This window comes from Talpa occidentalis, unplaced genomic scaffold, assembly GCF_014898055.3.
Source record: "Talpa occidentalis isolate TD23 unplaced genomic scaffold, MPIMG_talOcc4v2.1 talOcc4.9, whole genome shotgun sequence".
NCBI classification, from domain to species: domain Eukaryota; kingdom Metazoa; phylum Chordata; class Mammalia; order Eulipotyphla; family Talpidae; genus Talpa; species Talpa occidentalis.
This window is the reverse complement of record NW_023605305.1, coordinates 53765763-53793611: the sequence shown is the minus strand read 5'-3', so window position 1 is coordinate 53793611 and position 27849 is coordinate 53765763. Positions and strand designations below refer to the sequence as shown.

Genomic DNA, 27849 nt, shown 5'->3' with positions numbered 1-27849 from the left:
AGGACCTGCATACTTAGTTTTTGAATAAACTGCTGATTATATTTTAGAGTACCTCTACTGTTTACGTTTCCAGCAGAAGCATATGAGTAAAGTAGTTTCTCCTCATCATTGTCAGCATTTGTTATCACTGTTTTATTTCAGTGTTTATCTTATGTGTGTAGTAGTATTTTATTGTGCTTTTAATTTTAATTTCTCTAGTAGCTATTAGATAAATTAATCATGTGCCTAATTTGCTACCATCTATATATGTCCTTAGTGGGGAAATATCTCTTCATGTCTTTTGACCTTTATTCTAAATTCATAGTTTACTTTCTTACTGTTGGGTTTTGAGACTTCTTTGTATATTCTAGATATTATCTTTGTGAGATATATGGCTTGCCAATATTTTCTCAAACTCTGTAGCTTGTACTTTCATTTTCTAGATGTTTTACATGTAAGTCTGTGATCTATTTTCAGTTAATTTTTATATAATGTATGTGGCATAGGTGAACATTCATTTATTGTTCTTAATGACATCTAAGTGTTGCGGCACCATTTGTTGAAAAGGCTTTTCTTTCTTCCAAAGTTGTGTTTACATCTTTGCCAAAAATTATTTAGGCATATTTTTAATTTGTCTATTTGTGAATTCCCTGAACTGTTCCATTTATCTGTCTATTCCTCTGCCAATGCCACACACTGCTAATTACTGTAACTCAATCTTGAAATCAGGCTGATTCTTCCTGCTTTATTCTTCTTTTTCAAGATCATTTTATTCTAGTTTCTTTGCCTTACAATATAGGTTTTAAAACAATAATCTCTATAAAAATCTTGCTGGTATTTTGACAGGAATTTGTTAAACTTGTGTACCAATTTGGAGATCATTGACATCTTTACTATAGTGTCTTCCAATCCATAAATACAGTATGCTTCTCTATTTAAATCTTTTTTAGATCTTTTATCAGCATGTGTACTTTTCAGTGAATATGTTATATACAAGTTTGATTTACATCTAAGCATTTTACCTTTTTTTAGTGGTTATTGCACTTAAATTTAGGAATGTTTAAATTTGAGTGTCCATTTCTTCATTGCTAACATGCATAAAGACATTTGATCTTGTATCTTGGGACATTTTTGTTTTTTATTATCTTTGTAGACAATCATGTAATCTGCAAATAGGCACAGTAGATTTCTTCCTTTTTAGTCAATTTTCCTTTATTTTCTTTCTTACTTTATTCCACTGACTAATACTCCCAGCACTATATTGAATAAGAGTGGTGTGTCAACACCTGTCTCTTGTTCTTGATCTTAACTATTAAGCATTTGGTTTTTCACCATTAGTAAATTGTTAGCTGTAAATTTTTTGTAGATAGTCTTTATCAAATTGGGGAAATTCTCCATTTCTATACTTCTGAAAATTTTTATCATGAATGGATGAATTTTGTCAAATATGTTCATTTGTTATGCCTATGAACTTCCAATTGTGCCAGCACCATTTGTTGAAAAGGATCTTTTCTCCATTGATCATATCTCCACTGAGATGTCATGTAAGTTTTTAAAGTCCATTTATATGGTACATCTCAAAGAGTGAGCAAGCTTTGTATCACTGGGGGAAAAAGTCTGCTTATATCACTGTATTTGAAATGATTGTTCATAATCTGTATATAGTTGAATGATGTTCTTTAATACACTCTGCAAAGATCTGCCTTTTAAATTCTGTATTTAGTCACTTTTCATTTAAGAACTGACACATTAAGGCTAACATTTTTTCATTTCTGTGTTCTTTTACTCTGTCTCTTGGCATCTGCGTCTCTGTCTCTCTCTCTCACTCACTCTCCCCACCCCTATTATATTTTCCTGTTTCTTACCTGCTATTTGCACATATTCCAGAATTTCATTTTGATTTATCTGTAGTGTTTTTATTTTTTATGTAATTTTATTCCTTACTGAGGTAGCAGTGGCTTATGGCATTATATGATTCAGATATATAATTTCATGCCACTTCATTTATGTTACTCCACTGCACTCCCCCACCAAAGCAACCATAGTCCTCCATGATAGTCCATTGAGCCAACTTCCCCGTTTGCTCTGTGCTTTCACCCTCCTGTTCTCCAGCCTCACATTTTACTCTCCTATACCTAGGGTTTTTTGTTTTTTATTTTTGCTTTGTTTCTCTATATTCCATATGAGTGTGAAATCTTCTGGCTTATTTCACTTAGTGTAAATGCCTCCCATTCTACCCATGTTTTTGCAAATGTCAAGAGTTTCTCTATTTTTATAGTTGAGTAGTATTCCATTGTAAGTATGTATATATGTGTTTGTATGTATGTATATATGTGTTGTGTATGTGTGTGTGTGCCACATCTAAATCCACTCCTCTGTCATTAGGCATTTCGTTTATTTCCAAACTTGACTATTGCAAATAGTACTGCAATGACATAGGAGTGCACATATCCCTTCTGGTTATTGTTTTTGCCTTCTTTGAGTAGATACTTACAAATGAAACAGCTGGATATATGGTAGATCTATTTTTAATGTTTGGAGACTCCTCTATACTGTTATCCATACGGCTAGACCAAGGCACTGCAGACTACATGGTGTGAATTTTTAGTGACGGAACTGTTTTGTTATTGTTTTACAAAATTACTAAAACTGACTCATTTAATTGATACTGCTGATTCCTTGAAATAAATTATTGACTTATCTTTTGTAGATGATTCTGTGTTTGTGACACTCCTCCCAAACATTATTAGAACTATTCTGCATGTAATTTTAGAGAATGAATTGTCTCCACTTGAATATTCTTGGTGACATAATTATCATCCTTTCAGACTGTGCTTGATTTTTGGAAACAACTCCAAGTGGTTCAATAGCCAAGATGGGTAGTAAAACAGATGACCAAATTGGATAATATTCTCAGTTTAACACTCTTTTCTAAGAGAATGGTATGAACCAAAGCATATTTTGCAGTGACAAAGTGACAAAGTCATTTCTTTTTATCACCCAGAACCTTCCAAGCACTTCAGATTTCTACATAATAAGCCTGATTAGCTGTAGGATGAATCTTGCACGAACAGTACCATTCAGTATTAAATCAACATTCCTTTTTCTGTAGTGTTGACGTAAATGTTTCCTTGAATCCAATGGATATTGGAGTTTTTCCCTGTAAACTTTGACAGTCTATTTTCGGGTCAACTTGAAAACACCATATTCCATCACTATTCTCCTCAGATACATGCTATTCTGTCCAACCTCCCCTTGAAAGTTTGAAACAAATGCCAAATCTTCTCTTACTTTTTATCATTCAAAATGTGTAGTGCAGGCTTTACAGAAACCTTCATGTTCAAATTCCCCTTCAGTATAATTCAGAATTCTCATAGCTTACCCTCTGCTTGAACAAATCCAGTTCCATGACATTTTCTCCATTTTCACCAGCCATTTGAATTCTATCATGAGCATCCTTTTACCTTCCATAAGCCTTGTGCCAGTCAAAACAGTCCCTCCCCACCAAATTGTCCCTTTAGATTTCTTGTGTAATTTACATTTAACTTCACACAAAATTTAGTGTCAATGGTTTGCTTTCAACAGCTGTCATTCCCTGTCCCCATTATTGCAGCCTGTAGCCCAATCACAGAGTGAAAGAACTGTGACTGATGCAAGTAATCACTTTACACATGTTCCTTCCATGTCCGCTTTAAGTTTTGCCAAGTCATCTAAAAACATGAGCTTCATTGCTTAGTAATCTTGAATAGATTGCTAAATACACAGAGCATCATCTCATTTGTTTACCTGGAAAGCTCTATATCAAATGCATAGGCTATATATTAATTGCCCTAATTCAATAAGTAGGAATGGCCCTTCAGCAAATTAAAGAGCTGCTAAAGAATTATAATAAATTCTACCTCAATACCCTTTTGTTCTATTTCATAGTCCTTTTTCAATTCACAATTCAACTCTTAGGGTAATGATTGGGGGAAGGGAACTGAAGTACAATTTTGTTTAAGAGCATAACCTTTGATTGTTAAGCAGCCTTGGTTCAAATCTTAGTCTTCCAGTTTTGTCAGTTGTGCAAATTATGAGGCAATGTTGCTTACCCTCTCCAAGCCTTAGTTTCCTCCTCATAAAACCAGATAAAAATAATAATAATTATCTCATAATGCTATCATAAAGCATAAAAGACGTAATATGTGTTAGATAAGTTTTCACACATTGTTTGGCACCTAGTGTTTAGATAGTAGCCATTATTTGTTAAATGTCAGTTACTGTGCCAGTCATTGAAAATGGTAAATAGGATATGATGCTTGCCCTAAGGAAGGTCCAAACAAAGTATAACCAAAACCCAAATTATCCTATTAGAAGAAAAAGACCCAGAAACTTGAGTCTAAAATCTATTACAGTTCTATAATATGTAGATTATTTTTTCACCCTTGGATAGACCATTACCAGAATATTCCAATCAATGAAGTGATTATTAAGCAATCATTATTGGTATTTTTCATGTGGATTATGCATTATTATACTATGTTCTGCACTCTTCTAAGTTATTCTGGGTGCCATAATTCTTTGTTTGTCTATGTGATCACTCCAACTAAACAGGCAGTCTTACTCTGTCTGCTGGGCCAAGCACTGACTGAAGAACTATGAATATTATCTCAGTGAGGTGAAAAGCAGCAGAAATGTAAAATCAATTGATTGTTTGGTAGCTGCTCTAACTCTAGAAAAAGTCATCATCTCTAACTATATAATTCAGCATGCCAAGAAGTTCCTTCAGAGTACAGGAGCTCAAAATGTGAGACTGGGTTTTTTATGGGTTTCCACTCCTACCATGCCAAAAAACATGAAATTTCGTGGAGGTAGAAGAAAACTGAATTTGCAATAAGGAAAACTTGATCACAGGTTTTTCAGTCTTCTAGAATGACTTAGAAAGTTGTGACTTCCTTTCATTTACTTTTCTGAGAAGGGAATAGATAAAATAGAGAAATACACATTTCCCTTTATGAGGTTATCTTAAATGTGTTTCTGATGGTGTAGTTTTTTCTCTCTGGTTAATTTTGTTGGACAGTATTATACTGATAATTGTTTCCACATTGTGCTGGTACAGCCTAAAACTCTTTTTTACATTATTTCCTCCAGTTTCTCACTATTGAAATATATTTACTATTTTTGAATGTAAAAAAAAAAATGTGCATGATACCAGGACAACCAGTTGAACATTCATTTTAAAATGTAATCAAATGCTTGTTTATTTTGCCTTATTGACAAATAATAATTTTGAGTATGTTCTTCGCTGAAATTACCTCTCATCTAGAATCAGGCAATATGCCTTCCATCTTCTACAAATGATTTTCCACAGTCACTGTATTTCCTTATGTCTCTTATATTGCTCTTTTTTTAAACACTTGAAAAGTATTTAAAATTAATCACATCTTTAAATACTTGTTTAATAATTACTCCTTTATTTCTCCAACCTGTCTTTTCCATAGCAATCGAAAATCTTGATTAGTCAGGAAAATTTACAACCTTTACTAACTAATGAATTTGAAGCTGAAATTCATTTTTGAATTCCAAATTACCTACCTTTTAAAGATCATTGACAAAGAAAATTAGCTCAGGAAGTAAATCCTTAGTTAGATCTTTTGGTAGCAATGGGTAAAGTACCCACCACTTAAACATGTTTTAAGTATTAAACATGTTTTAAGTATTAGTGATAAACTTTCCATTTGCTTCCCATGTTAGACCTCCATTTTAAACCAACTTAATTTTAAGAGTCATCTCTAAGCTCACAGACAGAACTGTTTGGTTGGTAGAGAAGACATCAAGAATAGTTCTGCTTTAAATAAAATGCCCATAAACTTCCCTGGGAGCTCAGGAGGAGATGGTCTGCATACAGACCTCACTTTGAAGACCTTTCCATAAGCTAGTGCCTCTACAGGCTGCAGACACTACCAGGACTTTGTCACATGAACAACTCTAATATCACTTAAAGAGTCCCAAACCATACATACTTTTGATTTAATAATGCAGAAAATTAATCTGCTCTTGACTTAATAATGTAGAAAATTAATACGTATTGATTCTACTCATCTGAATAAACTTGCTATGCACCTGTTACTTAAGGAAAATAGGCAATTCGATTCTTCTGCTCCAGAATTAAGAAAAGTTTCAATCAGTTACATCTCCCTACCTGCCAGTATTCAAAATGAAGTGCAAGAGAGAACTCCACTATATATTGTGACTTCTTTTTCTTTTTGAGATATTTTAGACTGAATTTTGTTTCCTTGCAATGTGGGTTAAATAATCTTCGGCAAGCTAGAAATTACTATAAATGTATTTAATGCAACCTTGCTCGGATATTAACATTTTCACAAACGGCAGTAGGCAGATCCTTACTATTTTTTCATTATCCTTTCCAGGCGTGGATGAAAGTCCAAATGATGCCACTTTATCCAAAAGATATTCTGTATGTGTTTCCTACTTTAATCACATCCATTCAACACCACGAATCTTTGTCTGACAGATTATCTTCTCCACAGGCAGGCAGCCACATCCAGACCTTGATGGGGTCCCAAAGCCTTCAACATCGGAGCCGGGAACAGCAGCCATATGAGGGGAATATAAACAAAGTGACCATACAGCAATTTCAGTCACCATTGCCTATTCAGATCCCCTCTTCACAGGCCACCCGAGGACCTCAGCCTGGAAGGTGCTTAATTCAAACGAAAGGGCAAAGGAGTATGGATGGCTATCCAGAGCAGGTGAGAAGAGTTTTTGCAACTGATGAATTTTCAGGAAAATCCAAGGAATCCACACTTTCTTTTCTTTCATTAATGTAATCTGAGACCCATCATCCCAATGAGTAGAGTGGGACATTGTGAAGGGAGTTTATCATTATTTTCAGTGGTTATGAACTGATTTGTACAATGATTTGATGGCTGGAACAATATGCTTTTCACATAGGGAAAAATTGGTGAAGCAGAATAGTTTTTTGATACTATCTCCTACCCTCTCCTACCCACTCCAAACTTCAATTTAGCTCTACAGCACAGCTTTTGGATTGACAAAGAGCTTCAATAATTAGGTGTATTTACCAAGGTCCCTGGTAAAATCGACAGTGTGAAAAATAAACTGTATGTTCCCTTCACTTATGGGGACCTTTTTTTCAAAGTCCTACTTTCTGACTGTTGAATAGTTCAAAGATAAAGCTTTACTAAAGAAAATGATTAAAAAAAAAAGGTTAGAAGGGAAACATTTCTGAAATGCTCCCAAAGTTACTGATAAAGACCATGTACCAAAAAAATAAATGCTGCTCTTTGACCTATCTAAAATTGGGATTTGCTTTTCCATTATAAAACTGGTTTTTTTCCCCCTTAGGATCAGAACACTGAATAGAATCTTATCTATTGAGTTATATTAAGCTTAGAAAGTAAGACATTAAGATCTTAATACTCTCATAAAATTAACTTCTCTTATTTCATTCTTCAGATAATTACATAAAGCTCCCACTGACTTTACTAACTCTTTAATACGGTTTATAAAGGTTTCACTTTATTACTGCTTACTGAAAGCTTCACACCGCACCCACCTTATTTTCTAAACACAGAAGACATGATTATCTTCATTCTCCTGTTTTTTTCACTTTCTTCTGTTAAGAGCCATTTATTGTTTGGATCCCAGCTGCTCTAGATGTCTCCTCTATTAATACTTCTTCTTGAAGCTGAGATTATGTATTAATTATTCTCAAATCATCAGTCTTTTTAAAGATAATTTTCTTCCTATCCTGCCTTGATCTAGGCCAAGTGTTAGATTTAAGGTAAAATTAACCAGACAGGTGTCTTTAATCAAGTAATGATGTGAGATTTCTAATTCTCCAGAGATATTTTAAAAAGTTAATAAAGTTTTAAATTATGCTTTACCAAGGCAGCTTAGAAGGTTAAAAATTGTTCATACAGATATAACCTCCACCCAGTTCTCTGATTTTTTATTCTGATTGACAGTTGTCTGTGTGATGGGGGAGGGGAGACTCAAGAGGGTGAGGAGGGTTTGCCCCAGAATCAATGCATTTAAAAATCCACTGAGATCAATACCCTAAATAGTTTGTTTCAAAAATGCTTTCTGCTCATGGTAGGAAGAGCTCCAGAGCTCCAGAGCCTCTCAGATTTGAAATTAGCAAGAAAAAGCAAGATTCTCTTTCCTGGAAATCCTATTATGCATCTCATTATTCCTTTTTTAGTTGTTTCAGGACCCATCATGTAATCATTCTTTTAGGAAATACGGGGATTTGTTTTAGATCCAGATAACATCACTCACCCAAAGCATACAGACTGAGAATGGGGAAGTGAATAGTCTTTCAAAGAGAAATTAAGGTAGAGCTACCAGAAGAAGGATGAATGGATCTTAGACAGCAAAAATAACAGGTATCCAAAAAAGCTTTATCATTCATACTGCTAGAAAGAGATTAGTCACGAGCATATAACCTAGTAAGCCAGATCATTGCAGCATCTTCAGGTAGCTTTCTGCAACACAAATTCCTATCCTGAATTACACCTCCCAACACGCACACACACACACACACAGAGTATGGTGAGGCAAAGTCAGAGCACTGCCTTCTGCAGATCATAGATTATGACCTTACATGGTCTCACTGCTACATTAACAGTCCATTTTGTCTTGGAGACCTCTTTGAGATAAGACCCAGTATTTTAATTAGCACAAAATTAACAAAGACCGAAAGTATCAAGTATAGTCAAATGATAGAAACTGTCTCTGAAAGAAGCAAATGCTTCTTTGCTTATATTTGAAGCCAGAAATTTCATTCATTGATATCAATCTCTTAAAAGAAAATTGAAATGCTGATTCTCATTAAATAAACTATGTATTAGCCTCCTTGATCTGATCTTTTGCTAGAACACTGCATTTCTTTTATTCATCCTCTTTAGCTTCAGTCTGCTTCTTGGCTGTGAAGAATTCTCTCCTCTTTAACTTTATGACCCCTTTGGGCCTTTGTAGGCAGGTGGAATTCCTTATATGTGAGGTGAATACTTTCTCTGACATGCTTAATGGGACACAACAGTTACAACACAACCTATTAACCATACCATTGCATGATCTGTAGTCTAACTACAGATCAGAATTTATGGTTTTTTTGTCACATTTGTAAAACTATAGTGTCATCTTTATTATTTCTATTATTTAAAATATATTGAGGCAGTTCTTCATATACTTGGCACATATGAAATTTGTTTCCCTTACAATTTTAGTGCTTTCCAGATTGACAATAATATAAAATAGATATAGTTGCTACCTTGAAAGAGAATGACTGGGAACTACTTTCAGCAATTTCCAATGTAAATAAAATCAGTTGTATATGTTCCCTTTCAGGCTTTATGGTGACCTGGGGGAAGCCAGAGCATATATACCTTCCACATATGACATAGTACGATATAAAAATCTTCATATCAGAAAGCTAGAACCTAAATTTAAAATAATTTAATTGGAAATGCCCATATATGTAGGGGGAAACAAAAATAAAATGCATAAATCATATTAATTCCATTCTTTCCATTTTCTGTGTAACCACTAATGTCTTCAAAGGACTACAGGGTAAGTTGGTACATCGACTAAAGCTAAAATATTTCTTCAAACTGCATCAAACTATTATATGCTCATATTCACAAACTAAGCCATGTAAGTAAGTAAATAAGTAAGTAAGACAATTATAAATTAGTTTCTCTACTCTCTAATAATGTTTTAAGAAATATAGCTCAACTAAAGGACATGATGTAATTACACAAATCTTTAAAATAAAAATATGGGTGAATACTTATGCTAATTGCAGTAATTCATAATTTAGAAATTATTCATAAATAACTCTACCATAAAAATCACATTAGCAGATAGCGGATTTGTGTTATAAGTGAACTATGTAATAAATATACTTACTGTTATGAAATATAACAATAAATTAAGGATAGTCCCATTACCCAACCAAATCTAATTGATCCAGTTTCCCAGGACTCACAATATTTACTAATTAAGCAATAAACAGGACTCAAATTTGCCTTGATATAGGATTTAAAGGTACCCTCAAAATAAAAAATAGAAACCATAGGGCCTCCCCTGGTGGTGCAGCGGTTGAGCGCTGGGCTGTAAGGCTGCCCGCAACCTCTGCAGCGCCGGTTCGTTCCCTGGCCGCCTGCGAGGGTCCCACAAAAAATAAATAAATAAATAAATAAAATAGAAACCATATTGAGCATTTACATTTGCCCATAAATAGAATTAGCAAGATTGCTAGGGAAAACATTAAGCTGCTTGAGAAACCAAACTTTTCCAGTCATCTTGAAGACCATTTCCAGCATGTATTTCTATAAATACAAAACATATGCTAATGTATCTCTTTAGATTTTTCTCTTAACTATTAATTTTCTGCCTGCTAATTTCTAACTACAGTTGTACCCTTAGTTATAGTGTTCATTCTGTATTTAAAAGTTATAAAAGTATTTTTTTTCCTATATATGATCAAAGTGTATGCTTCCTGTGTCTTTCAGTCATCTGGGGTCACCCTGTCCTATTTACATAAATAAAGTGTTTTTACCATAACCCACACAAACATCCCAGCTCAGGTTTGTTATTGTCTCTCCAGATCATTCTTGACACTGATTTGCCTACTAGATTCTTGACCTACACTTTTGTATTAGCTCTTATGCTAGCTATATATATGATATATATGGTAAGGCCATCTTCATTCTGGCCTTATCCCAAAGTGAACCCAATCTCAGTTCCCTCATTTCCCTTTTGTGCTACAGAACATAAGGCTCTTGAGTTTAACAAGCTTTCATTGATGATTTCAATTTCAGGGTGATAATATCACACAAAATCTAGACTATTAACCCTCATGGTCCTAAATATTTATTGATCAATCCCTGTCACAAAAAAATATCTCTGCATATTCTTGACATCTTTGTCTCTCTTTTTCACAGTGTTCTCCTGTTTCTTCTAAGATTCCTAACTGCCTCTCCAGGAGTTGTTGCCAAACCCAAAACTCTTTTACTAAACATTCTTTCTTTCTTTGTTTCGTCTTCTCTCAAGCCATGGTCAGAAGATCCCTCCCCCTTCCCCTACCACTTCTCAAACTAAAAGCCCTGTTATTTGTAGACAATAAAATTATCTAACAAGGAGGTGAATAGTATTACTGTACTAGGAAGCAGTAGCAACTTAATACTTTTTAAATTGTGGTTTTTTTTGTTGAGGTCATGTTGATATACAATACTGTATATGATCCATAAGTATAGGCTCACACTTCTTCAGATGTATGTTATCACACCACACTACTACCAAGGCACCCATAGTCCTCTCCCATGGTCCATTTGGCTCCCTTCACACTCAGTAGCAACTAATTGAAATTTCCATATTTGCCCTCACTCTACATTTGCAAATTTTCTTTCACTTATTCTTTCTAATGTCAAAATACACATGCATTCAAAATAGAGAATTAATACCTAGGAGTGGAATTGCTGGATCATATGGAAGCTCTATCTTGAGTAGGTTGAGGAATCTCCACACAGCTTTCCATGGTGGTTGGACCAGTTTGCACTGCCACCAGCAGTGCAGGAGAGTTCCTTTTTCTCCACATCCTCGCCAACATTTGTTGTTGCTAGTTTTTTTAATATGTGCCATTCTCACTGGTGTGAGATGGCATCTCATTGTAGTTTTGATTTGCATTGGACACAGAAACATTAATTCCAAAGGGCACCTGCACCCCTATGTTTATAGCAGCACTATTTACAATAGCTAAGCTTTGGCAACAACCCAAATGCCCAAAAATAGGTGATTGGATCAAGAAGATGTGGTACATATACACAATGAATATTACTCAGCAATCAAAAAAGATAAACACATGTAATTTGCAGCAACATGGATGGAGCTGGAAGGGATCATGCTCAGCAAAATAAGCCAGAAAGAAAAAGAAAAATACTGGATGGTCTCACTCATAGCAGGAATCTAGAAAACCTATATAAGGGACCAGGAAAAAGAATAACTATAAGAAAGAAAATATCAAAATCAACAAACAACTATGAACCAGAGACACACTATGGGGGGAGAGAGGGGGGAAGGTGGGATTGGGGTCAAAATAAGGGGGTTGCAATTGTATGAGGAATATAAAAATAAAGTTATTTAAAAAATAGAAAATTAATGCAGTTTTTCATTATTTTGATTTTTAAAAACTACATAATTTAGTTCTGCACATTAATGAATAAGTACTGATTTCTACTTACCTAGATAATTCATGTTATTTTCAACTACATCTGATGTCTGAAACACTAAGTATTATGTCAGTTTATATAGTCTTTTATGAACCAAATCAATATTGGCTGACCTTGAGAACTTAGTGAAATGTGAATATTTTCTACTGAAATGCTGTTATTTGAGCATATTTAGCTTTGATATATATTTTATTACCTTTTTTTATCCTTTTTACATAGTTTTGTGTAAGAATAGAAAAGAATCCTGGCCTTGGATTCAGTATCAGTGGTGGAATTAGTGGACAAGGAAATCCATTTAAACCTTCTGACAAGGTAAGAAGTGAATTTTTTTGACAGATTTCATTAAAAAAATATTGTGTTCAACTTCAGCAATGAAAGTTAGAAAATACTTACATGTTTTTGCTTTGCTTTAATAAGCTATCTAACTATAAAGCCAATTAGAAACTTTTTCCACATAGGGAATAAAGAACTCACTGCAGTGTTTGACAAATCCTTAAAGAAAGAAAAAATAAATTTAAGCATACGTTTTTTGAAAGATAAGATCTTTCTTGCTTCTTGTGTACATTTATTTTTAAAAAAATCGGCAATTTCCAACAAGTTATTTCTACAAATTTACTTATTGATCACTTATTTGTATAAGGGTTTCATTATAACAGAATGATTAAATGAGTCCATGCAGGGCCAAATGATGGATAATTGCTTTATCTCATCATGTTTATAAATTATTTTATAAATAATATTGTAGAACTAAAAACCACAGAAAGCAAATACTCTATCATAAAATCAGAGCTAAGCATGACAGGAAAATAACCCTCACACTTACTTCTGCTTGTCAAACTATAGGTAAAACTTCACCACAGCTCCCTACTCTAACCTCAGCCATTGTCTGGACAGCTAACATGCTGCCCATGCTCACAGAGGGCCAGTCTAATCCCATTGTGAATCACCATACTGGTTTTATTTTAAAAATTTATGCAGATCTACATAAACTGCCCTGATCAGTGCTTAATACTCTCAACTTTGAATCAATTAGAAAATATAATTTGATAGTAATTGAAACTATACGTTTTTGACCTCATCAAATTTAATTGCATTAACTGACATCATAAAACTTGGGGTTGATGAAGAGATGACAGAAATTACAAATGAATAAAAGCTCCAACATCTCTTGACTTACATTTGGGTCACAACCTGGTACAGATCCTTTCAACGCACTGCTATTATACAAGTGAACCACACATCAATTTATGATCATAAGTCCTGCTTCTGAATAAACTTGGATGTTGTTACTCTGAAGAGTTCTATAGCCTGAAATAAATTCTTCACTCCTTTGTTTTCCTTTACTTCTTCCCAGTCTACTTGCATTCTTTATGTTCTTCCTCATTCCTTTCTTTAAAGACAGAGGAAAAGTTTGGGCCAAGAGTAATAATTATTTACCCCACACATTAGGAAGGAAGGGACTAAAAAGGGAAATCCCTGGTGGCAATAGATGAGAGCTCCTTTGATCAGCTGGGTAGAGCAGCAATGTGTATAGGAGGAATGTATAAGAGGCAGTCCTTTGTAATTAGGGGAATGCTGATTAGAAACATCTGTGCATACATAAGTACCTTATTTCCATTTTGAAATGAACATTGACTTATTTCCATTTTGAAATGGACATTTTAATCTGATTTAGAGATTAAAATATTACTAGCTTAGCAAAATCAATATTTACTGAATTTTAATAAATTATTAATTTATCTCAAGACAAAAAATGTGAATAGTCAAAATATCAGAAACATGATAGTATCATTAAATTTTCAAATCATTATCTCTTACTCATTTTAACCCCTATTTTTGTCTCTGGTTTTATACTTTCTCCATAAAAGGACAAAGATAGTTGAAATTCAAAAGACGTGTTTTTTCTTCTCCTTTTTCACCAGTATATATACAATTCATATATTTTTGGAAGGCACAGAACAATAAATATTTTATTATTTTTAATGATTTATTTATTTTTGCGTAGAACTGGGATATAGGCCAGAGGTACAGGAGATGAGAAGATTCACCAAAAACAGAGTAGGGAGCGGAGCAGGTGGATTTACTGAAATACGCTGTTAAGGGTGCTAAGGGGAGCAGCAGGCCAGACAGGAGAGGTCTGCTGTACCATATGTGTGTTGGCTCCCTGGGCAAGGATAGAACTCAGGCTGTCACAATGATAACCCTGAGACTTGCCCTAGGCCACCATGGAGGCCTGCAATAAATATTTTATATTAAGGATGAACAACTGCTAAGCAGTCAAGAAGCTTAAATGTTGTCGCTTTTCTGCTGTTATTTTCTCCTGCAGGGTTAGTAGATGTGAGGCTTTCCAATCATTGCCTGTTATTTTTCCACAATAATGAATATAAACACTTTGTAACGATTAATTTCTCATTTGTAACATTTTGATAACTCTAGTGAGACATTTCTGTGATCATTTGCTCTTTTGGTTAAATGCAACAAGTACTGAATTTTGAATTATGTAATGTGATCATTGAAAAATTTCCTCTCAAAAGCACTTTTCTTGCCTGATTACTCTCTAAAACACTTAACAATCTGAAAAATGTATTTCCATTACTGCAAAATTGATGGGAGTAATTAAAAATTTCAAATCTACAGAAGACTTTCAATACTGCTCTTAATTTATTGACCACTTTAGGTGTCATTCCAAACATATGGTGGGTACTTAGTTAAAAGTGTTCAAAAGATCTAAAGACATTGGCTCTGACAATTAATACAAAACTGTAGTCACTGACAAGAAAAGTGTAAGGATATTACTAAGGCAGTAATACCATCTCTTGGGAATATAATTGTATTCTTTAATGCCCTATTCTAATAGTGATAGCATAAAATTTATAGTAGAACCCAGTGCCTGTACCAAGCCCAGAATACCAAATAGTAAGAGCACAAAAGTGAGTTAAAAATATACTCCTTTCTCCATTGTAAAAAAGAGATTTTTTTTTTTAATGAGTTGGGTAATTTTAAAGCTGAAGACTAGGCAAACTGAATGAAACAAATGCTTAAATTGAACAGATACTACCTATATCTGAGATGGAAGTTTCATAAGGAGTCCCAGCCATGCAAAAGCTTAAATTTTGATATGATACATACTCTCAATAAACAAATTGTGGACCTTCCAGAAGTTGTCTCAGGAGCACACTGTTTTACTTACTATTTATGAATGTTTGAATGTTTTGTAATACCATTTTGAATTCTAAGTATACAAGAACATCTGATTGTTTCAGAATCATTGAAAACTTTCTGTACCAAGTTAGCTAGTAGATTTGTTCTGTTCTCTGCATTATTGATGATAGGACCCTCTGTTGCAGTCAAATGCAACAGACCAGTGGTGAGACAGCATATAAACTAATTATCCAGTTCATTCAATTAAAGAGAGCAAGAGGTAGGCATCCCAAAAGACTGGGACCATAGGATTATGGCAAAAGTGAGCTGTTATTCATTCTGGCAGAATTTCTACTTTAAATTTTGGAGTAGTATGAAATTATTGCTGAAAACACTTGGAGCTGCCCAAAAGTTAACCGTGGCTTTAGAAAGGATTCAGGATTAAGTCAGATACATGGTACTATTTTGTACAAGACCATGACAGCTTAGAAGAGCATCTGGTTTTGCAAACTTAACTCCTCTCAAAGACCCCAAGGATGTTCTAATCAAATATGATCTCCTCTTTTTAAATAGATGGAGCACAACTAGTCCTGCAGTTGATATTATTTTTAGAACAATGTTTAATAGTTGAACAAACAGTTCACTCATTGTCAATTTTATTATTTTGGCTTCATTACCAGGTAAAATTGTTTTAACATATTTGTAAACAGAAAGCTGCAGAACATTGTATGAAAATGACACTGTAACGCTTTCCTCTGCCCTCCCACTGAAATGGATGGAAGTCATGATATGGTTTATTACAATATAGTTTCTGTCGAGATGGAAAGATGCTATGAGGACAAGAATGATTTTGATCTAACAAATATGATAATGATAAAAAAAATTTTGAGTTATTTTTTAAATTTTTTTTTATTGAGTATCTACAATGTCACTGAGCTAGGTTCTTTCTATACATGAACTTATCTTCAAAACAATTCATGTTAGTTGAGTGTTATTATTTCCCACTTTACATTGGCCCCATGAGGTTAATTAACTTGCCCAAGGTCATTTAACTGATCTGGTTGAACCCAAATTGATCTGACTCCAAGTCCTTTTCTCTTAATAAGCACTAAAATGCATGCATCTGTCTGAAAATGTCACTTTGCAGAAAATTTATACCCTGTAGAGTTGAGACTAATCTGATATTCTAATATTGAACGTATTGTATAATAGAGCCCTCTAATTAGTCATAGTCTAGATATTTGCTTCAACAAGTCCTTGGAAGTCAGCGTGTGTTCTCCATGGAATCTAGATAATTAGAAGCACCCTGTACACAGTAGATTGCTAAGCAGTAGCATAACTTTTGAACAAAGGTATTACAGTGGTGATTCTGTCAGTGGAACAAGCCATGATAATCTTTGCTATATTCAAATGTTCATAGAATAGCTATTCATGATTGCGAAATTCAACTAATTTACCAATGCAATTACCAGAAAATGTTGTGAGAAAAAAGAGACTAGAGTAATGGGTGATTAATACCTTCTTGCTCTAGTATCTTTAAACAGCAGCCTATAACTCTGAAAATGAATGAATTTTTAATGACAAATTCATATAGTTCATCATTCAGGCACTGATATCCCTCCTTGCCCCATTTAAAGAAGGATTAATTTCCCATAGTTTAAAGATATTAAAGGAAATTCAGCCCTTTTCTCTATTTCCTGAACAGATCCATGTACAATTATCCAACTATAGGACTAAATAAAAGCTATATAATGGATCCAACCTATTCTCAAAACTCTTGACAACAGAAAATAAACATTCTGAGGCATATGTTCCAAAGATTCACTTACTCTCTACATTTTTTTTTCATAAACTGCATTGCTCAGAAGATGTCAGAGAGTCCAACCATATTTTCATAGACTTGGGCAACTGCTACCTGCATGTAGATACAGAAATGATATTAGAAACAAATCCATGTTCTTTTTCAAATGCCTTCATTTGCTTATAGTAAAGGCAAAATCCCAAGCCAATGAAAAAATATTGAAGCATGGCAAATGTAAAATTTAATTCCCAATAAACTCTAAATAGTTGTTCTGGAATTTCAGAATAAATAACTATATCTTTGTCTATAACTTATAAATTGTTGACTCCCAATATGAAAATGCTCTGCATTTTCAAGAACTTAGGCTCTTATTCAAGTGTTTGATGTGCACATTCAAAGCATTTATTTGATATCTTTACCTGGGGATGACAATACCCACAGGCATGCTTGTCAATGGCAAATTCAAAAATGCACAAGAATAATTTTCTAGGTTTACTCAGCCTCTTGACATTGGGGGATTCATAAACCAAAGGTTGCAAAAGCTATGCTCTTGGCTTATTAAAAAGGTGCATACTCTGTTTATTTCTTGCCATGTGTTTTCCATGGATACAAAAATCAAGAATAGCAAACATATTTGTCTAGGAGACCACACTTATTATTTACTAAGTAATAAGCTGCATTTAACACATTTCCTTCATTTTGTACAACTATTAGACAAATATTACTTATCTTACATATTTCTAAGTTCATTTTATAATAGAATTTATGTATCTGTCCTATCTCTAATTTTACTTCAAGTGATAGTGTAATACAAAGTAATTTGAAGAACCTGTGAATTATGTGAAAGAAAATTCAGGAGCAAACAAGAGAAATAATATTATTTATAGACTCAACTTTGGACTAAATGTAGGACTAAACTTTGGACTATATGTATGCAGATTTTACATAAATGTATTTCTATCTATACCTATACATTAAACTAAATTTTTCCAATACCAGGCATAAATTATTTTACACTCTTACTTCAGATGCATTCAGTCACATGGAAGTTGGAGGTTCAAATTGCCACATTGTGGCTTGAAAACACTAAAGAGTTTTTTAACAAAAAAATTATGTTTTTCCCACTCTCTTCTTTGCTTATATGTTGAGAAAAGAATCCCAAATTTATTCAGAAACATTGATAGACTTATAGTCTTTACAATCTCCTACTAGAATTCTTGCAGGTATAACCACTTAGGCAAAGCTTTTTATAAAAAGCAGGGCAGTGTATTTTAGCCAATTGGATAATGTCAGTGTCTAGGGATTATAATGTAAAGAAGACATGGAAATCAGCTTACGAAAGACTCTAGTGAATATACCACAACACAGGCTTCATTCTTCAGAAAAATATCCCAAAAATATACATGCATATTTTACAAGGTACCACTTTAAATAAGAATATTGATTGGAACATTTTAATTATAATTTAGAAAATCACTGAAGTGAGATTGTTATCATTTTGTGCTACATTGTAAAGTATTTTTCAATAAAATTAAATCCCAAGTACATAGCCAGCTATGTTAGTTGCTGGTGTTCACATCCTGTTATGTCTTAGTTACATTTACTTATGTTCTGTCTGTTGCATCATTTTAGTCATTTGTGTGAAACATTAGCAAAATAGACTGAAAATGGTGTGGGAAAGGAGTAAGAGACTTTCTTTTCAGTTTGTTGCTAAGCATTGGCGAAATGTCAGACATTTCTCTATCAACAACTGAAAGTACTTAAATTGGTTCACAAATAATATGCAGCTCCATCAACAAGAGAAAGTTAAAAACTGAGTTAAACAGATCTTTGGGAAGTATGTGAAATCTTTCACAATTCATTTATAAAGGTACTATTTCATATTTTAGGTGGTATTCCTGGAACCTCATGGTTTTATTTGATAGTCTCCTGCTTGAATAGATTATAACCAACTAGAAGTCTTGAAAATATTATGAAGCCACATTAATATAACTAAAACAAAACCAAAAATAAATAAAATGGAATAGCAAGCAGGTCTCTACCTAGAGCAATATTGTTTAACATTTTTATTATTTACCCATATTATATTTGAGGCATGGCTCAATGATTTATATTTAATAGCAGTATCAGCCACCTTTACCCATTCCAACCCTCAAAGTCGTTCTATGCTGGGCAAGTAAGGTGATGTTTTATGTCCTGACTCTGGCTTCCCAAGAATCACTTGTCAGCAAAATACAGAATCCACATATCCCTCCAGGCAAGAAAATACTGCAGATATTTACTTTTTGTAGTTTATTTGTCCAAGTCAAGTTTCCTTTATATAAACCAAAGGTGGGATTTTTGTGCAAGTGGTTAAAGGATTATTCCCATGTGATATCCGTAAGGGAATGAGGGAAGCAGGATAGGGCAGGGGAAGAACATGAGCAAAAAATATGGGTTTGGTGGAAGCTTGCTCTCCCAGGGTGTTCCGGGGCATCAGAGGTAACAGAATTGTCTCACGTAGAGGAGGGAAATGGTCTTTTGTATCTGATAACATTCGGCAATCACCCCAAGGGAGAGGCTGTACTCTTCCAAGCATTTCCCAGGAGGAGTGTCAGATGTGAGCCGTGACAGCCTCTGCGGGATCAGAACACCAATCTGATAAAGGAAATCTGGGCAGGTCCCCAAAAGTGTCCATTACAGACTTATGGAAACAGTCATTTTTGCCTCTTTCAAGCTAAAAGTTCTTGAGTATCAGAGACTCTGATATGCTGAATACTGCTTGACAGTCTAAGTGCTTTCAGCCATGACTCTGAGAGACATTGTCAAAGCAACTGACACTTCTGTGTGCACTCTAAAACTGACTTGCCAGAATTTTTTGCAGCGAGATCCTTTTAAATCCTTGTCATTTTTCTGATTAAGTGGATTTTTTATTTTTTTTTTATTTTTTTTTTTTTATATAGAGGCATGTTTTTCTTTCTTTCTTTCTTTCTTTTCTTTTGTTTTTTTGTTTATACATGCACTGGGTACAGTCAGAAGCGCGGGAGGGTGAGAGAATTCACCAGAGCCAGAGCGGAGAGCAGAGCAGGCAGAAGGACCGAAGCACACTGCTGAGGGGAGCAGCGGGCGGCAGGAGAGGTCTGCTCGCCATGTGGGACCCTCCTCCGGTGGCCGGGGAGCAGCCAGGGATCGAACCGGCGCCGCAGAGGCTGTGGGCAGCTTCGCAACCCAGCGCTCAACCGCTGCGCCACTGGGGAGGCCCTTAAGTGGATTTTTTAAAAGACACTGCTATGTAGTCTACCGAGTCCTTGAGAAAGTAATCACTAATTGAACCAAATCTGTGTTCTTTGGTAGCTAAAGAAAGTAGCTTGCAAACTAAATATTCATCAGAAGGAGCAGGGATGTTTGAAGTAAACACCCTTAGGTGGGAGCAGAAAGGAAGTCAGGTAACAATAAATTAGAAGACTCTGAGACTAGCACAAAAAGAAACCCAAAGTAACTGGAATACAATTTTTTGTGTCATTTTTTCACTTTGGGGTATGTAAAAAAAAAAATCATGAGAACTCAAAGAGTTGATTCATAAATTCTGTAAACTTAAACTTAAATCCTCCCTAAGATCCTTTGAATGTCTTAAGCGAAAGCCACAAGCCGGTGAAAATAGATTCTCAGGGCCTCCCCAGTGGTGCAGCCGGTTGAGCGCAGCTCTGTAAATCTGTCCGCAGCCTCTGCAGCGCCAGTTCAATTTCCAGCCAGCCAGGGAGAAACCCAAATGGCATGGCAGACCTCTCCTGTCTTGCTCACTGCTCCCCTCCACAGTGTATTTTGGTCAGTCTGCCTGTTCTGCTCCCCACTTTGTCCCTGGTGAATCCTCTCGCCCTCCCGTGCCTTTGGCCTGTACCCCAGCTAATGTATAAATAAAATAAATCCTTTAAAAAAATAAAAAATTTAAAAATTTTTTAAAAATAGATTCTCAGAAAAGACTTAAATACCAAATTAAACTGAAGGTTCTAGAGCTTGCAGAAAGGTTATACTAGCATATCAGAATTAAGAGTGATTAAAAATAAATCCAGAATTAGATTAAGCAGTAAGTAATATCAGTTTAGGATACCGTATAAAGTGATAACTTACAAATATGCACTTGTTTAATTAGCTATCATTTTTACAATATAATTGATATAGTTATGCAAGTCTTAGTAACTAAATTGTATTTTCTTTTTTTTTTTTTTAAGATTTCTTTATTTTTATGTATACATAGCTGGGGTATAGGCCAGAGGTGCGGGGGCAGGGGTGAGAGGATTCACCAGAGACAAAGTGGGGAATAGAACAGGCAGAATGACTGAAATACACTGCTGTGGGGAGCAGCGGGCGAGACAGAAGAGGTCTGCTGCGCCATGTGGGTAGCTCCCTGGCCGGCTGGGGATCTATCTCTTGCTGCAGAGGCTGTGGATAGCTTCATAGTGCCGTGCTTAACCAACCCCTTGCAACACCAGGGAGGCCCTAAATTGTATTTTCTTAAGTATAACAGAGTAGAGAACTGCTTTCAACATTTAAAATCTGGTTGATCAAACTTCATTATCATACACAAAGCACAGTCCCATAACTAGCCACTATCATTTAACCCCCAAGAATATTTATTAATAGGAAATAGGAAGAAACTCTTTAAATACTGGACTAAACATTAAAATGATTAGAGTAATATCTTAAATTGTTGTTTGTCTTTTTGTTCATTGAGGTACCCTGGTGTCTTTTTGTTTATTTAGAGAGAAGAATCATAGTTCCTTCCCTACTTTGAGAATAATGTTTCTGAATGTTCAGTTTGGTGGAAAACCTGGACTTAGGGAGATTTGCTCATTCTTATACCACAAGAAAGAACTTATAATGTGTCCAGTTTTATTTGACTTGCACACACCAGTTGGAATGGCTTTAGTTCTCTGAAGGTGTCCATCTGTGAGCCATAAAGTAAGAGTGGTAGAAGATACAGAAAATATGGAGTCATTTTTACTTAGTTACCTTTTCTGAGTGTGAACTGCTTCCCTTTCGTCCATCAGCCACATGCTGCTCATAGCTTTTACACTGGGTGACAAAATTATCATCCTTTAAATCCATAATACATTCTTAGTCTCAGATGTGTACAATTGCAAAGTTCTTTTTCTCTAACCTGTATCTTGTAAAACATTACACAGATAATAAGTGAAAACATTGTCACTATGTAAGTTCATATAACAGAAATGCAGAGGCTAAAAAAGTGACAAATCCTCTTTTTCCCTCCACCCCATATCACCAGTGCACAGCCTTGACTTAAGAGCCACCTTATTAGTCATTAGTCATTAGTCATTAGCCACCTTATTAGTCATTAGTCATCACAACTATAATGTCTTCTGAGCATTTGCCCCTGGCCTCTTTGATCTCCTGGCTTCTCTGCCACCTCAAGGAAATAATCTTCCATAGTCTGGCCATACAGTGATGCATTAGCCCTCTTAAATTTAAAGAATCACAGTTTGGTTGAATATAACTTAAAACAAAGCAATTTTCACTTCAAACACTTTATTTAGCATAAGTGGCAAAAAAAGTGGCAAAAAAAATTATTTTCTTTTCAATTCATTATTTTGAAATGGTACAGATAGTGCCAAAAATATATATACAGTTGGAAGGACTTTGAGGTAGCCTGTAGGGATGATAATCAGAAAGCTGATTACCGACAATATTTTAGGAAAAGCTAGGTAGGAGAATCCACAGCCACCTACAGTTACCCACTCCTGCTTTTAATAGTTTCTCCTATTTCATGCTATGGATGAAGTTGAGAATAAAAGCCATTAGGGGCTCTGACAGAGAACCAGTAAATGGTTTGGAGTCCAGCAATCCAAATATACACCAATATTGAGTTCTTACATGAAATACAGGCTTAAAGAATTCATAAGTAAAAGAACTGAAAAACGTTTCCTTTATTTTTCCCAAAGAGGCCAGAAATTTGGAAACACAGAATGTAGAGGAGTGTGATTAAGTACTTTTAAAAGAAAATATGAAGATGAAATGAAAGAAAACTATTTTTTAAGCTCAATAATTTCACCAGGAAATAAACAGGATGCAAATGTGTTTTTAGTTACCATTGACAGACATCCCAGAGATGTTAATTGTTAGATAACAGTTGGAAATTGTTAGATAACAGTTGGAATACTGGAGTCTTAATACATGGGAAAGTATAATTATAAAGTAACAAAAACATAATTTTAACTCTTACATTTAAATTCCCCAACAGTCCATCATGATCAGTTGTACACTATAAAAAATATTGTAGTACTTGATCTGTTATTTCAAGAGAGACATCAGATAGAAAGGAATAGACTACTTACTTTCTGAATTCTTTTAACAAATCAGAAGAACAGTATCTCAGAAACAACACTATTTGGGGGATTCTATTAAACAAACCTTCATAATGAACTAGGAAAATGATGCAAGTTTCAAGAACAAACACTGTATGTTTCTTCTACTAGAATAATCATCATTTTTTGATCAATGCATTTATTTATTTTTAATTGAGGTAATATTTGGATACGATCAGTTATCACCTTAGTGTACCCACCACCAAGTCACCTATAGCCCACCACCATAGTCTATCATGATCCCTCCCCTCTTGTTCTCATCCCTTTCCTGCACCCCACCCCCCATGCTTCAGTTCAGTAGTCAGCTTTCAAGGATTAGTTGTTAAGCTTGTCTTTATCAGACCTTTAGTTGGTCTCTGTTGTTTTGATGCATTATTAATAAATTTTTCACTAATAGAGCTGATCCCTATATTAATATTTAGTTTATGAAAAAGTGTTTGGAATTCCTTTAAACATCTGTGCATAAAATTTCTGTGATATTTTTAGAGGAAGTTAGTCTTTTCTATTTGTATCTATCATTTGAGGTTAAAAATTTCTAGGTTTCCAAAGCAATTCTTTCTGTTTATCTTTTATGGATTTTACATTTCATTGTTTTGTCAGCTAACGTTTGATCATACATTGAAGCATCATATTCAGCTGCCAATGTCACTTTTCATTTCTCTCTCTCTCTTCTTCCTCCATCTTTCCTGTCTCCTCTTTAGTATATAGTGGCATGAGTATAAATTTCTTTCTTGCTGCATATAAATTCCTGTTTTTAGGGTAGCAAGTTGTTCAAAGTCTAAGATTTGACACTGAGCAATTAACCTTAAAATATTTTGTCATCACACTATTGATCCATAGTGAGAAAAACTACTAATGATACCTTTATCCTTGCCCTATCAAGTTGTGTAATAATCATTGTGCTTAAGTAAATACAGTCCATTGTGTAAATGTAATGCTGTTTGTAGAGTCACAACATAGCTTCACACTAACCTTGCCCAATTCATGAAAAAAAAATTGCTGCATTTTTAATGGTAAAAGAATGTTTCCCATTTAAAATCTATATATGATTGTTTTGCTATTTTCACGAGTTAGTTTTCCAGATATACAGTGAACTTTCATAATCATGCAGAAGCATGAATTACTTTATAACAACTGACCATTGTATTCATAATTGTAACTATAATAGTACACAGTTTTTAATTGAGATTTGGTCTTCCTAGAAACCAGTTTCTTAGGATCAGCTAGAGGTTGGGTTTTTCAGAATTTTTAAAACATTTCATAAATTGAAGTTGTAGTTCCCTTAAGACAAGCTCTATTTTGGTATCCATTTTTTCAGTAGTTGAGACTGTCACAGTCATTCACCTTCATCATTAAAAAGCCATATAAAATTTCTTTCTCCTCTAAATTTAAAATTTTAAAACTTGGCCTTATATACTAACTTTCTGAATTTTTTAAGGTTTATGTCTGCAGATGATAGGCTTGTTTAAGAAAGGTCAGATATGAACACTGTGAAAAACTGCCCATACTCACACTTTTTCAAAATTGTCAAAAATAAAACTTTTTAAAAACTTCTTATGGGCACTGTTGGAATACAATTTATGACTAATAAAAAAAAAACTGTTTCAACAGATGGGAAAGAAATACAAAATGGCAACAGGTCGTGCCTGTTGGTAGCATCCAACAGACCCCTTATCTTTGGTTCAAACTTATAAGGATTCTTCTGTGATGCATGACCCCGTGGGGCCTGTGCTATCTCAAGCACACTCAGTGCTGGCATCTGAGAAAAGCCAAGACCGACATTCTTTGGAAAGGGCTGTAGCAGCTGCCTTGCTGTGAGATACCCTCTAAGTTGTTGCCAAGGGAAAACCATAGTGCTTTCTTTTTTTTTATGTAGAAGAACTGGATATAGGCCAGAGGTACAGGGGTTGAGAGGATTCACCAGAGTGGGGAGAACAGGCAGACTGAATGAAATACACTGTTAAGGGAAACAACGGTTGAGACAGGAGAGGCTTGCTGCATCATATGTGGGTTAGCTCCCTGGCTGGGCATTGAACTGAGGCCATAGTGGTGATATGCTAAGACTTAACCCTTAGGCCACCAGGGAGGCCCAAAAGCCATAGTGCTTTCAAGCCAGTAAGAAAGCTGAGAGCTATTCATAAGGTAAGAGACATTAGAAAGACGGGTTTAGCGATGCCACAAATCACTAGCAAGATTCTACAGCCATTATTATAAAAAGTTGATGCTCCTGACTTGTTTTCATAATTCTTGTTTTCATAATTTCATTATTGATGCTCCTGACTTGTTTTCATAATTTCATAATAAGTTTTCATAATTCTCATCACTGTTTATCATAATAGACTATAAAATGGGTTCAAAATGGAGCTACAAAAAAAATGAAGTAGCCCCTGAAATTTACTAACATTCACAAAGCCCTTCAGCTGGGACCCATGCCCACTTCCAAGAGTGAACAATATTTGGAGCCATTAATCCCAAAAAACATCATTAGAAAACCATGGATGAGACAGAAGAAACTTTGCAGTCCCCTTGCCATACCTTCCCCTAAATAAAAGATACAAATCCTCTCATCTCTTGGGAATTCAAGGGATAGATAACAAATGTTGGTTTTCAAAATACTTCAAATAGAGAGTACAAATTTCTTGACAGTAAAATTCAGAAACTCTCATTATGGACTTTGCCTGATAAATGACCTTGGATTATATCTTAGTGTTCAGACTTTCAATAATTATAATGACATTTATTGACCCTATACTGCGTGCCATTCTTTGTTGTATTTTCACTTGCTCTAATTCTATAAGGTCTGTACCATTATTATACTCATTTTACTGGTGAGGAAAATACATAAAATTTAATTAACTTGTCCAAGGTCACCAATTTATAAATAGTGAACAGAGAAAAGCTAACTCCAGAGCTACGTTCTTAACCAGTTCTTATACAATGTGGTAGACAGGGGTAAAAATGGTACTCCAAGAAAAGTTAATTCCTAGGACCTGTTCATATGTTATTTTACATGGCAAAAAAAGACTTTGTAGATAAGATTAAAGTATCCTGGATTACTGGGGTGGACCCAATCTAATCACATGGATCTTAAAACAGTATCCTTGACTGTAGTCAGAGAGCAATGCAACTATAGAGGAATGGTTAGATAAATATACAATTGCTGAGTTTGGAAATGAAAAAGGGGGATATGAGCCAAGGAATGTGGACATTTCCTAGAAGCCAAGAAAACAGATCTTCCCCAAGAGATTCTAGAAAATAATGCAGACTTGCCAACACTGCGTTTAGCCCAGTGAGAACTGTGCTAGATGTCTAACCTTCAGAACTGTAAGATCATGAATTTGCAATGTCTTAAGCCACAAAGTTTGTGCTCACTTGTAACAACAGCAAGAAAAAAAATCTAATACCTACTACCTCATTGAACCATAGAGTTACTTAGGTAACTTCCATGAGCAAAATGGTTTCCCCTAACTTCTCCCTTCATATATAGGTTGTTTAACTACTTTTGAATATATGACATGATCGTTTTTCTCCACATGTAGCATTCTCTCATTTATTATAAAAACTGAACATATTTTAGATCTTACAACAGAGTTATAAAATTGATCAGAGGCCTTGATTTGAATCTTTGATACATAGAAGATGGCTTACTATTGTTTGGAAATTAGGAGATGGAAATTAGCAAAACACAGAAAGACATTGTTCTAATTTTCAGAATACAAATAATCTGATGATTCCTCATGCAATTCTGTCATTGGTGACAAAATATTCTTTGAAGTCTCAGAATAAAATGATTTTATTGGAAACGTCATACATTACTACAATGAGCTTTTTCAAAGCAATATCAAAGTTTTCATAATTCTCATCACTATCATAATAGACTACATATCTATCATAATAGACTACAAAATGGGTTCAGAGTTATTTGGCAGTGTTTATATACATAAATACAGTGACAAATCAAGTAGTACTCTTTTCAGGCTTTCTTTCGTGAAGCGTTCCACTTCCTCAAATAATGAATGCCACAGACCATTATCAAAAATACCACTCACTGCTATCTGTGTCGCCAAGGTGATTGTTTGTTGGCCGATCTGATATATGTACAAAAATGGAAACTACACCAATGGGCAGTAGCTGTTTCTTAGTTAATGACATTTATTGATTGAAAAGAAATATTAAAGCTTTAGAAAACAACAGTAAATGCTTTAGAAGACTCAGGCCACATTAAGAGTAAGCTTCAAAGCAGGTCTTCAGAACAGTGGTTGAATCCCGCAGAGCACTGTGATGGATGAAATTAAACCTGCCTCAGACACTA

General features: G+C 34.7%; 1 protein-coding gene across 9 annotated transcripts in view; it reads left to right on the top strand.

The window, feature by feature from the left end:
- The window catches only part of LRRC7 (leucine rich repeat containing 7), a 433981-nt gene that overhangs the window by 388290 nt on the left and 17842 nt on the right, over nt 1-27849 (top strand). For all 9 annotated transcript variants that reach the window (XM_037499532.2, XM_037499531.2, XM_037499527.2 and 6 more), the window contains 2 exons: nt 6510-6731; nt 12456-12548. In XM_037499532.2, the coding sequence (XP_037355429.1) occupies nt 6510-6731; nt 12456-12548 (315 nt within the window). The remainder of the gene's footprint in view (nt 1-6509; nt 6732-12455; nt 12549-27849) is intronic.